Source organism: Corvus moneduloides, chromosome 9 (genome assembly GCF_009650955.1).
Source record: "Corvus moneduloides isolate bCorMon1 chromosome 9, bCorMon1.pri, whole genome shotgun sequence".
Classification (NCBI taxonomy): domain Eukaryota; kingdom Metazoa; phylum Chordata; class Aves; order Passeriformes; family Corvidae; genus Corvus; species Corvus moneduloides.
Window position 1 is genome coordinate 32,580,563 of NC_045484.1, and position 12,440 is coordinate 32,593,002.

Consider the following 12,440-nt stretch of genomic DNA (forward strand, 5'->3'; position numbering starts at 1 on the left):
AGCAGGACCACTCTGATGAGGTGAGATGCCCAAAGTACTAGGCCAGCCCATGATAGTGGAAAGGTCGTCACGTAACAGGATAGCCAAGGCCACTACTGGCTGGCCTGAGTCCTGCAGCATGAGGATTGCATCTTGAACCTCATTAAACCCTCCTAGCAAAACTAATTTTTGCTAAGAAAAACAAGAATCATTTCAACAAATGACTGAGACAATCAGACTAAAACTTTTCGCACTTTTGGCTCTTTTCTGCACACCAAAGTGCTGGATTTCCTTGATGGAACTTTGGAAGTGCTCAGGCACAGAGAGACCATTTACTACCAAGTCTTGCTTGGGTAACCTCAGTCATTTGCTACAACAGATTCTGATTATTTTTCCATTACTAAATTATTGCACAATCTCAGAATTCAACAAACACTGAAGAAGGGTAAAACCTACTTTGCAGCTTCCCTGAGATCAGTTACATTTCTCGTTTTCCCTCTTCCATCTTTGAATGTAGTCTGATTTGCCACGGTCAACACACCATTCTTTGTGGAGAAGTCTGGGAAGCATCTCTTCAAAACTATTCAAAATATCAAAACAAAGCCTGCATATTACATTTCATGTCAAGCTCCGCTTTTATCATGTGTGTTTTGTAAAATATTTAAATAATTACAGATTCACAGTCAATTGTTTTTCAACTGATTATCTAACAATATGTTGACTTTGACAGAGCTTGGAAGAACCATTACATTCAAGATTATGGTTTTTATGCTCTGGGGCATTTTTGTCTAAGCTCAGGCAGGGTGGGATCATAGATTTCATCTAGAGGTTCTAGGTCCTACCAAATAACAACAGCACTATATGTAGGCGTTTAAGAATTTGTAATACATGTGGAACTTACTCTCTGTCAGCATCTGGGCAGCTTATAAAAACTGCAGCTTCTCAAATACACCATTTTATGGTAATAATCAGACCAGCCCCCAGGGACAGATTCAGCTTCACTGGTCACAAATCATACTAGCACCCAAAACAATACATAACAGCAAGTGTCAGTTTCCTTATATGCCAGATGAGCTCCAGTCACTATCATTAGATACTCTTGGAGATGAAGCAATGGAAAAAAGAAAGAAACTACTGGTTAGAGAGAGGGAGAAGGAGATTATAAAAAAGTGAGAAAAGGAGAGATGTTTGCGTACTCATTTATGCTGCCCTGTTCTTTGCTGCAAAACATCCTTGGTTTCATTCCAAAGAGAAGAGCAGGTGAGTCCTCCTTCACAGCTGTACTTCATATAACCATTCAGTGCTTTCCTTACCAGATTCCAATAAATACCGATGCCAGGGTTCAATATTCAGTCTGGTGTATCTCCCCCAGCAATTATTCTGACTAAATGATTAAGCAACATATCTTAACATATCTTTTCCTCCCTCTGTAATCTTTGCCCCTTGATGTAGTCTAAAAGAATGTAAGAGCTTCTTTGCAAATTATTTTATGTGTTTTGGGTCAGTACTTCAGTTTTCATACAAATTCATACTCTGTTTTAAAAATTAATCCATATTTTCTCCTTTTAATGACCTGTTCCTGGTTTACATGATCCCTACTTTAAAGTATGGCAAAAATAAACAGCAATTTCTTATTTCTGTAAGATTCTGTGTCAGTACTACACTTGTGCAGCTGAGATGACCTCTGAGATCGGTGGTAATCTACTCAGAAACACTTGCCGACCATAGTGACACCCTTAATTCTCTGTATCCCCTTAATTCCTCTGTATGCCCTGCGTAGCCAGCATTGCACTGAAAAGAGAGCTGCATTGTAACTGAGCTGAAGTATCATTTGAACTTGAACAGCTGGCCATATGATCCTTCCAACATTGGTAGCATTTTCTTTATGCCAATGCCATTGCTTGTTCTCATTTTGGAAGGCACAATTTGAGCTGAAGAGCTTTTGCTATCAGTGATGATTCAAGAGCAAGAAAGAGCTCAGCTTGACCTGATCACACACTGAATGTTCCCAGATGACTGTCAGAAAAAATATTAATAAATATTTATACATTTAAATTGAATTGATTTATACTTTAAAACTGAATGGATGTCAATGTCAGATAACAGACAGCTCCGAGCAATGTTGCCACAAAACATATTTCAGACTGGAGTTGTGCTTTAATATGAATGCTCACAATCTGCTAAGATGTGTGTAAGAAGTAGAACCACTCACAAGGCCTGCTTGGAATGATCATCGAAGGACAATCTTCATCACGTAGGACTTGAGCAACAGACTAAAAAGGGGAAAAATAGGAATGCTGAATACATAGCAGTGTAACTACTGTTTTTTGTTTCTCACCCAGTCTGAGGGAATGCCCCAAACTGGGCTTTGTAGCCTCCTCCCTAAATTTCACTGGTGGAGCTGCAAGATACATTTATATCTAAGTGAGAATCCAAATTGTCATTGTGATTTGGGAAAAGACTATTCTTCTTTTCTATTGACAAAAGAAAAGACCTTTGGATCAGCATCTAAGCTGGAACTGACTGGGCAATTGTTCCTTGCCTGCCCTTCACCTTTTCTCTCAAAGAAAAGTAAGAATTTAACCCAATTAATATAGCTGAATTTCAAGGCATTTTAAAGATGGGAGAAGCAATACAGTACATTTGAATGCAAAATCAATTACATGAAGGATAGATTAATTTTCTTAGCTAACTTTCTAAGTAGCTATAGATGATTTAGGAGCCTTAAGAATTGGTTTGAGACACTCCACTCTACTGCTGTGGGGTACCTAAGTACTAAAGGATACTGCTTGCCACAGTACTGCAACTACACGAGTAGCTGCAGATAGTCTATTAAGCAAACAGCAATCATTTGAAGAGTGGGAGCTTTAGTGTGCATTCAAGACCTTCACCCCGGATTAAACAACTGTCAAATGCCATAAATGGGACATCTCCTTATATGCTGAAAACAGAATAATTCGAATCTTTGATGCAGCTCAATAAAATCATGCATATTACATACTGCTTGAAGAAAAAATGTACCTTATCATCTACTGATACATACACACCTTGCGAGGATTGTTAAAACCAGGTTTGCAGAACTGCCTGAAGTAATTCCACTGATCTGGTCTATATCTGTAGGAAGCCTGAACATCAATGTAGGTTGCAAACCTGTCTGGGCACTTTGAGACACAAAGCTGCAAGAAAGAAAAAAGTAAGTAAAGATACACTCTGGGTAGAGAAGGGTAAGGAAAGTTGGTGTAATGAAAAAGCAAGGAAAATCCCACTGCCTTCAGTAATATTTACTGCAGGATTTAGAAAGGGACATATGTTGTCCTTTTGATTCCCTAAATGAATATTTCTAGAATTCTTTGATAGAAAACACTTTCAAAGTGCATTCTCCTCATATCTGGCATACCAAGCCCCTCTCTGTATCTTCTTAGGTTCTACACATTCTGGTAGATAAGAAGAGCTTTCAGTCTGCTGAAAAGAGTATTATTTATTTTTTTGGACAGCAAGAAAAAACCTGTCAGGTCCTTCTCTACACCTATCAGCAGCAGTGTATATGAGCAAGGTGGTGTGACAGCTACTTTCACAGGATACATGCAATTCCTTTCTATTACATGTGTAAGGAGAACTTTCTTTAAAGAAAGTCTCAATAAAATCAAAAGTCTTAGGTAATGTTATTCCACCCTTCTACACAACCTCTTCAGTCAAATACATCTCTACAAATATTGTCAAGTCAGTTAGGTGTAAATCACTCAAAAGTGACTTTTAACTGCTGACTAAGAATGGCTCTCCCCTAGTTACAAAGCCAGGGGATGCACATGTCAAGAATGAAGTTCCCATGACTCAAGGTACAGCCATTATAAGCTGGATTTCTGTGAGAAATCAGGTGATGACTGGGGTTTATTGAATGCATCCACTCAGAAGTTGTGATTTAGATTTAGGATATGGAGAAGTGGCTGCCTCAATAAACAGACTCTGCTCTGCTGCTCACTGGAATCACAGAAGTGGATAGACATTCTGACTCCTCAGCATTAAAGACTGTGAGGTGGTTTGAATTCCATCTTCACAGCAAGTTTCAGCCTTTTCTAGAAGGCAGTTTGTTTCCAAAGCTGTAGTATCCAAACACCCTTTGCAAAGCTCTGCTGTCCCAGTACCAGAGAGACACCATGCACAAAATGGTCTTTCATGTCAAGGGCATTCCGCCATATGTAATCCACCTAAAGGAATTTTGGGAAAAGATCTTGTACTAATCCTTAGTACAGGGCAGATGCTGCAAGAGGGTCTTTCTAGATGAGTATTTCAGTCCTACAGACTACCCACAGGCCAAAGAACAAAGAAAGAAGAGTTTTGTCCTTGTTGGGACAACAGGTGACTAATGTTAAAGTACACACTTTAATACGAACTGTTTCCTATCTATGAAACAGGCAGTGAAATGTGCTGCCTATGGATCCAATGGACTGTAATAACAGTTCGCAAATCCAGTCTTATTCGAGAACTGAAGCTCTTCTCATGTTAGTTCTTGGGGCTTTTTTCTCCTGCTATTTATATGGATAGGACAGGTATGAAGGACCCTGTTTGCAGTTCAAAAGACGAATTATCAAACAAACATTTCTTCAGCATTTTCCAAAAAGACCAGGAATTTAACCATCCACAGTAACAAACAGCATTCAAAAACATTCTTAGTTTTGGACTTGTTGCATATTTGAAAATCAACAAAATAGTTACATTGCTCCCAAAAACTCTTCTTCAACAAGTATTTCACCCTATTTGATTCATGGCCATCGCCAACTTGGCCACCGCACCAGTCAAATCCCACACAATGACCTTGTATTTCTGAACAGACTGAATTATTCTAGTAAGAGAGTCTAAAGACTGCAGGGTAAGAGTGTCAGTGTCTGCATGTGGACAGATTCTTGAAGCAATCTGCAGCTGATGGAGCAAGTTTTCATTCTGAAAGCAACTAGCCAGTGTTAAGATGGTTCTTGCTCTTTCTTGTTGGAGATTTCCATGTTTTATGGTCAGGAAAACGGTCTTGTAAGAAAGATTAGGAGGTTAATTTTAACCCACACAAATACAGTGACTGGGTTTATTTCACAACTTCATGAGGAGTCACAGCAGAAGAAAGGGAGTACAAATTATGGCATAAGGCAAGAAGCAGCTTTCAAAATCTTTGCTTTTGAAAGTGCTATAGGCTCCAACCACACCCAGATACTCCTGTCACTGGCACTGTGCAGTTTCTTGAACATGTCTAGCTTTGAAAATCTTAGGTATCAATCAATATTTTCTGCATGCACTGAATACTACTGGATAGTTGCCTGCGATGAATTCATAAGTAACAAATTGCTGTACTCAAGTCAGCAGACTTTTTTTGTCTACTCTTATCCAAAATACACAATCTTGTGCATTTCAATTTCATTTTTCTGACTCTCACAGGCTACACAGAGTGTGTACTACAAGTCATCTATAAAACAATCATGTTATATTCTGAAGGACATGAGCAACAATTTTTAAATCCAAACAAATAGATGTCTCATTTTTAAGCACCATGACTAGGGTGCAGGGAAAGTATTTTATCTCTACATTTTCGCTTACCTGTGTTGTAGGGCACTGTAGGTTTATTAACACAACGGGGCTGGCACACTTCAGAATGTTGAAGTAAAACAAAATGGTCTTGTTCCTATGGAATTGGATATAAGATAATTATCATCATAAATATCGGTGCTTATACATCCTACCATTCCAAAACTTACAGCATACATTGATATTTAATTCTACTACTGTGAACATCCATACTGCAAACGTAAGACCAAAAAAAAATCCCAAGCAGACCCTGAATGTTTCACATTAAGACATCTGTGAAACCAGAAGTATTTGTTCTAAAGAACGCTAATTTTGACAAGCTTTTTTTGGCAGCAAGATTTTAAGCTGAAATAATCCATGTATCTGTAGTCCTGCCTTGAAAGGGTGAGGTCTGTAAAATAACCCTGCAAAAACACCATAGTCACTGTGCCACAAATATTCTGTGTATGCACTGCACGCAAACTCACCATCAGCAAATGCTTCACTGTAAAAGCTGCCTCATTTTTATTGATCAGAAGGTGGCACCAAAATCAATTAAAAGCTTTTTATGCCTGGAAACCAAAAGCAGTTGCCCAGAAAACAGAATGATAATAGCATCTACTAATACCACTGACAAGATCCCCTTTGATATAAATAAGGGTCAATCTGTCAGTCCCACATACTTGACATCTACTTGAACTTGGGGCCTTGTGGTAGCTGTCACTTCAGTCTGGATTTGTTGGAAACTGAGGACCCCAAGATCTCTTGATTTAAAGACTTGGGTCTGGAAGACAGCAAAATGTGCTGCTAATCTTCACTATGTCACGAAATTATCAGACAGCTCTAGTGAAGATAATATGGCAGTAGTCCTGCCCTTTTCAAACAAGACTTCAAAGCCAGCTAGTCAGGGTTATGCAGTGTCCCTGTAAGGAATAATGGTGCATATGCCCACCTATGGACTAGGAAGGGCCACCAAGTTGATCAGAGAGATGGACCACCTCTCCCATGAGGAATGGCTGAGAGAATTGGGATTGTTCATCCTGGAGAAGAGAAGGCTTCAGGGGTGACCTAACTGTAGCTCTCTGGTACCTGAAGAGAGACTACAAAAAAACATGGAGGGGCTATTTACAAGGGCCTGGAGTGACAGGACAAGGGGGAATGGCTTCCCACTGACAGAGAGTAGGTATAGATGGGATAGTGGGAAGAAATTCTCGGCTGTGAGGGTGCTGAGGCCCTGGCACAGGTTGTCCAGAGCAGCTGTGGCTGCCCTATCCCTGGAAGTGTTCAAGATCAGGTTGAGCAGAGCAACCTGGTCTAGTGGAAGGTGTCCCTGGCCATGGCATGAGGGTTGGAACGAGATGAGCTTTAAGATCCCTTCCAACTCAGGCTATTCTACGCTTCTGTGAAGAGACCCCACAAAGCAGTGTATGAGCCCCCACTGTCCTTCACCATGGCAATGCAGCACAGTGGGACCTCTGTCTTGTGAGCAGGATGGCAGTAATAGGGTGCTTGGGCTAACAAGGCTGCCCCTCTTCTATCTGTCCTGCTTCAATACCAGTCCTGCTTCTACTTCTCATTGTATCCCCCAGTCCAGGACATATCCTCTGCTTTCCCACCAGCACGTGACTCCCACCAATTGCTGAAAATGGCTATGCCTTCAAAGCCATTAAACAGCACCACTGCACATTCAAGCTCCCTTTAAGACTGGAATTAACTCAACTGCCTGACATTTTACAAGGTTAACTTGTTTTCACTGAAGTATATTCTGCTATGCACTGTTTAAGAAAAGATGCATCCTGGCAAAACCAATTAAATACCATTAGCTGCTATTTCTTCAAATTAGTAGAACACAATTTTGGACTGAAACATAATCATTCTTCAATAGTTTCTTGATGGTATTTATGATCTGTGAGCTGCTCAAAACCATTAATGAAGTCTTTTTCTTTTTCTTAGCCCACTTGCTGGTATTGACAGCAGAAAAGAAAGTTTAAACATATACACAACACATGAAAACAGCCACTGAGAATTAGGTCTGTATTCTGTATAACGAAACTGTGTTGTATTCCATTAGTACATTATGCTCTGTAGAAGGCAAAAACAAGTTTAGAGATTACACGGCAACTAATGGACAGATTACAAGAAGACATGAAGAGATTTAACAGAGACTTTCATGGCAATACGAAAAGAATTTATTTGACTGCACAGCATTCACTGGAGTTCAAATGGGTTTTTGCATAAGCTGTGAGTGTTGGTTTGGTTTCTAGGTTGTCTTTTCTACTCCTCAGTGAGATTGTTGAAAATACTTGTTACAAGGACAAGATTCAAAACATGAAGACTGTGATTACTTTCCAAGAAAAATGTCTCAGAATAAACCCTTGGGGACTTTGGAAAAATGATAGTACTGGGGTTAGCCTTTCACACTGCTTACTTTCAGGGAATCTGAAAAACAATGGTATTGACGAAAGCCTCACGAGTACATCCACAGCCCAACTCCAGGGACTAGAGGGACTCATTCAGAGGGGTGTCCTGGCCTACTGGCATAAACACTCTCACTTTTCCAGTAGGTTGTATTATGTGCCTTCTGGTTTGTATTTTTATAAGAATCTCCTCAATGTACCAAATAAATGCCAAAGTGCAGTCTCACTAGCTGTACTATTCTCCAGCAATCCTATATAGGGAGGGTCATTTGTAAATACAAACCAAAAACCACAGTGTAAGAAATAACTGAAGAGAAGACTCAAGTAACAAAGAGAAAGAGGGAATGGGAGTGAATGGTAAGAATCAGAAAGAAGCACCTGGGTCCACATCACACAGGATATTGAAGCTACGTGTCTGAGACTCCAAAAGCCATTTGTCCACTACTTCCTACTGGCGACAGAGGGGACAAGGACAAATTGGCAGCAAAGCAGGGAGCAGAGAAGGGGTGTAGTGAGGGGAACACACATCACTACAACTTTTTCTCGTTGTTTTTCCTCTTCAGGAAGTTTGACTCTCAACAATTGCTGTGAAGGACAGTCAAAGAGTGGAACAGGTTTTCTTGCACTAGCCTGTTTCCTCTGTAAAAAAAACTTGAGAAGATATGTAGTCCTAGCTCTACTTCTGTTCCAGTCTCTGTTTCCTGCTCCTCCCCTTCTGAACTGCCTTTGGACAGTGGCTTCATCATTTTTTTTCCACAGAAAACAAAATGGGGAAAGAAAGAAGATGCAAAGAGTTGTTATGAAAAACTAGCGTAACATCCAGCTTCTTGAGAATGACAAGGGCACGACAAGGGTGCCTAAAACTTACCTTTTGAAAGGAAGAAGGTGAGTGAAAAAGCAAACCTTTTTAAAAATTCTGTTTCATAAACCACATAAGATTTTCAGAGAAAATATTGATGCAACATCTTTCTTCCCTGAGCAGCTATTTTCATGTGTAAGTGCTCTGTTGGTATCAACTAATTAATTTAACTCTTACAATTCAAAATCTAAAAAGACTGGAAAACAGAGGTAAGTAAATAGAGCCATTTGGCTCTATTTATCTCCTGTTTATCCAAGGAGGGTGTGGTTACAGTTGCCCATCTCCCAGACTACTCAGCCTTCTCTCTACTGGCACCGGATAAGCACCAGAAAAAAACCAAGAGCCTTTCACTACGGACTTTTCTGTTATTTGGTGCATGTTGAGAAAAACTATAAACCAGGCTACAATGCCTTAGGACTACTCTTATCCCATGGTGGATGAAGAATTACTCAACAGGTTATTAATTACCCAAACTTTGGCAGTTAGAAGCTGTGCCAGCTAGTCACTTTCTACGCAACTGCTCACACAATCTTCAAGTTATATTGATACCTTATAAAATATTCTCTAAATGACACAAACAACTGCATTACAGTAATAATTTGGATCTGGATTTGCACTGAGAAACTAATATATTTCTGAACTTTATTTGGAATAAATACAGTTAGAGTGTCGCTGTCTCTTCGACAGAGAGAATTGGAACGTCGCATCTTATTCACAGTGCACGAGTAATAAAGGTATGTGAATGGATTTAATACTCACTTATTGAGGGTATTTTTCTGACCACAGAACTGCCCATAGCTGTCAGTTGGATAAATCACTTTCCTGGGGTCCCCGTGCACCCAAGCTGCAAAATATACAGTACCGCTTAACATTTTAGTCAAGTGTACACAGTTAATGATTAAAACTAGCTAGCATGAAAATGTATCACTTCTAAAGTACCATTTTATACTTTGTTGATCACCACTGAAGAGCACTGATGAGTCGATTTCCTAATGAAAAACTAAAATACAAGGCACAGTAGCTGAATGAAGATATGGATTAACCTGTAAGAAAGCAATCCAGTTCACTTTTTACCTTCGGAGCACACATATCTGGGTGTATCCAAAATATGATGTCATGGACTTATAAAATAATGGTTATTACAAGATGAAAGAAGAGGAGCTAACTATGTATACAAATCTGAATGTTCACAGACAATGACAAGGGCATTGATGGGAACCTTCCACTAGACCAGGCTGCTCCAAGCCCCCTCCAGCCTGGCCTTGAAGACTTCAGGGATGGGGCAGCCACAGCTTCTCTGGGCAACCTGTGCCAGGGCCTCACCACCCTCACAGGGAAGAATTTCTTCCTAATATCCAATCTAACTCTGCCCTCTGTCAGTTTTAGAAGCCATTTCCCCTTGTCCTGTCACTCCATGTCCTTGTGCTAAGTCCCTCCAGCTCTCTTAGAGACCATTAAGGCACTGGAAAGGGCTCTAAGGACTCCCTGGAGCCTTCCATTCTCCATACTGAACAACCCCAACTTCTCAGCCTGCCTCCATAGCAGAGGTCCTCCAGTCCTCAGAGCACTTCCATGGCCTCCTCTGGACTTGCTCCAACAGGTCAATGTCCTTCCTGTGCTGGGGGCCCCAGAGCTGGATGCAGGACTGCAGATGGGGTCTGACAAGAGTGAAGCAGAAGGGAAGAGTCCCTTCCTTCAACCTGCTGACCACACTTCTTTCAACACAGCCCAGGATATGTTTGGCTTTCTGGGCTGCAAGTGTACATGGCTGGCTCATGCCCAAACCTCATCAATCAGCATTGCCAATTACTTCTCCTCAGGGCTGCTCTCAACCCAAACTTTCTCTAGCTTTTGCTGCCTGAAACTTTCCATCAGTTGCTTTATGATTGCAAACTTATCAAACCATGTCATCTTTTTGAACACACTCGATTTTTAGGGTTTTTTTTAATCTTTGAACTTCTCCCTAACTACCTGCAGAAAAGCAGCTTTTCAGGGAAAGACCTGAGGGCCCTGGGGGGCAACAAGCTGTCCCTGAGCCAGCAGTTTGTCCTGGGGACCAAGAGGCCAATAGGATCCCAGGGTGCTTCAGGAAGAGCATTTCCAGCAGGTCAGGGAGGTGATCCTGCCCCTCTGCTCAGTCCTGTGAGGCACTTCTGGAGTGCTGTGTCCAGGTCTGGGCTCCTCAGGACAAGAGGGACATGGAGCTCCTGCAGCAGGTTCAGCAGAGGCTGTGGAGATGATGATGGGAGACTGGAGCATCTCCCTGACCAGGAAAGGCTGAGGGAGCTTGGGGCTGTTCAGCCTTGAGAGGAGACGCATCTGAGAGCGGCCCTCATCCCTGTCTGTCAGCATCTGCAGGGAAGGGGCAGAGCATGGACCAGACTCTGCTCCGTGATGCCCAACAACGGCACAAGAGGAACAGGCAGAAACTGATGCCCAGGAAGTTCCACCTGAACATGAGGAAGAAGTTCTCCCCTGTGCAGTGATCACGCACTAGAACAGAATGTCCAGAGAGGGTGTGGAGTCTCCCTCACTGGGGATATTCCAGAACCAGCTGCACACAATCCTGTGCCATACACTCTGGATGACCCTTCTGAGCAAAGATATTGGACCAGATGACCCACTGTGGTCCCTTCCAGCCTTACTCAGTGTGTGATTCTGTGAATTACAACAGATACTGAATGTTAATTTATTATTTGCTTCTATGAAAGGCATTACTTATTGATTGGAAAGCTTTGCACAAATATAAGCAAAAGGGGCATTTTAATTAAAAGTTCTAACATTCACAAAGCTGCTTCCCCTCCATAGGAAAATGAGTTACTATACCTGTGTTTACTTACCCACAACTCCCAATGCAATGTAACCCAGAATGACAACTATGAAGATCACACAGCAAATAATGTCTGTGCAGTGCCTAGGGGCAAGAAGAAACACTTTGTAGAAATAACGTGTTTAATATGACTCCAAAACCACTGATTGTCATAGGGTATTTTAACATCTGAATAAGATGTCTGCACCAGCACTTTGCAGAAGTGTTAGTCACAAACTGATGTTTGAGGTGTAAGGTCCTGTTTTTGCAACAAGACCAGCAAATAAACGTGTATGTTTTTTTCACTGTAGACAATGAGAACATATTGAGGAACAGATTTAAATATTGTTGAAACAAGTAATACCTTACAACACTGAACCCATGAGATCACTTATCATATAAGTGATCGTGTAAGTGGCAAGAAGTACTACAGGACACCTGCCTCAGAACTGTCATTTTTAGCAACTGACATTCTTTCTGTTTTCCAATCTATGTTTCCTCTTACAGAGAAACATTTTTACCATAAAAGAGATAAAGAGAGCAGGTTTTTTAAACAGTTGGAGAACTTGAAATGTGTTTCCAAGTGTGGACACTTCTCTAGAGAGGCACAGCTTTATCATCTCACTGAAATAAACTTTTGGTGAGGCCAAGGTGGTACAGGATCCAGGGTCAATATGACAGTAATCGAAGATAGGACAACTGCTCGAAGTTGAAGAAGCAATGCTAAAACAATGCTTCTCTTTTTCCCATTCTCGGTTCAGAAGCAGTTCTGACACCGGTCAAGCTTGGCTTGATACACTGGCAGTATCATAAAGATACTTCACAAATT

General features: G+C 41.0%; 1 protein-coding gene across 1 annotated transcript in view; it reads right to left on the reverse strand.

Moving 5' to 3' along the window:
- SLC44A5 (solute carrier family 44 member 5) overlaps window positions 1-12,440 on the reverse strand; it is a 71,408-nt gene that overhangs the window by 26,270 nt on the left and 32,698 nt on the right. The window contains 6 exon segments of the mRNA XM_032117206.1: window positions 436-559; window positions 2,192-2,252; window positions 3,027-3,155; window positions 5,560-5,644; window positions 9,562-9,646; window positions 11,643-11,716. Of these exon segments, the coding sequence (XP_031973097.1) occupies window positions 436-559; window positions 2,192-2,252; window positions 3,027-3,155; window positions 5,560-5,644; window positions 9,562-9,646; window positions 11,643-11,716 (558 nt within the window).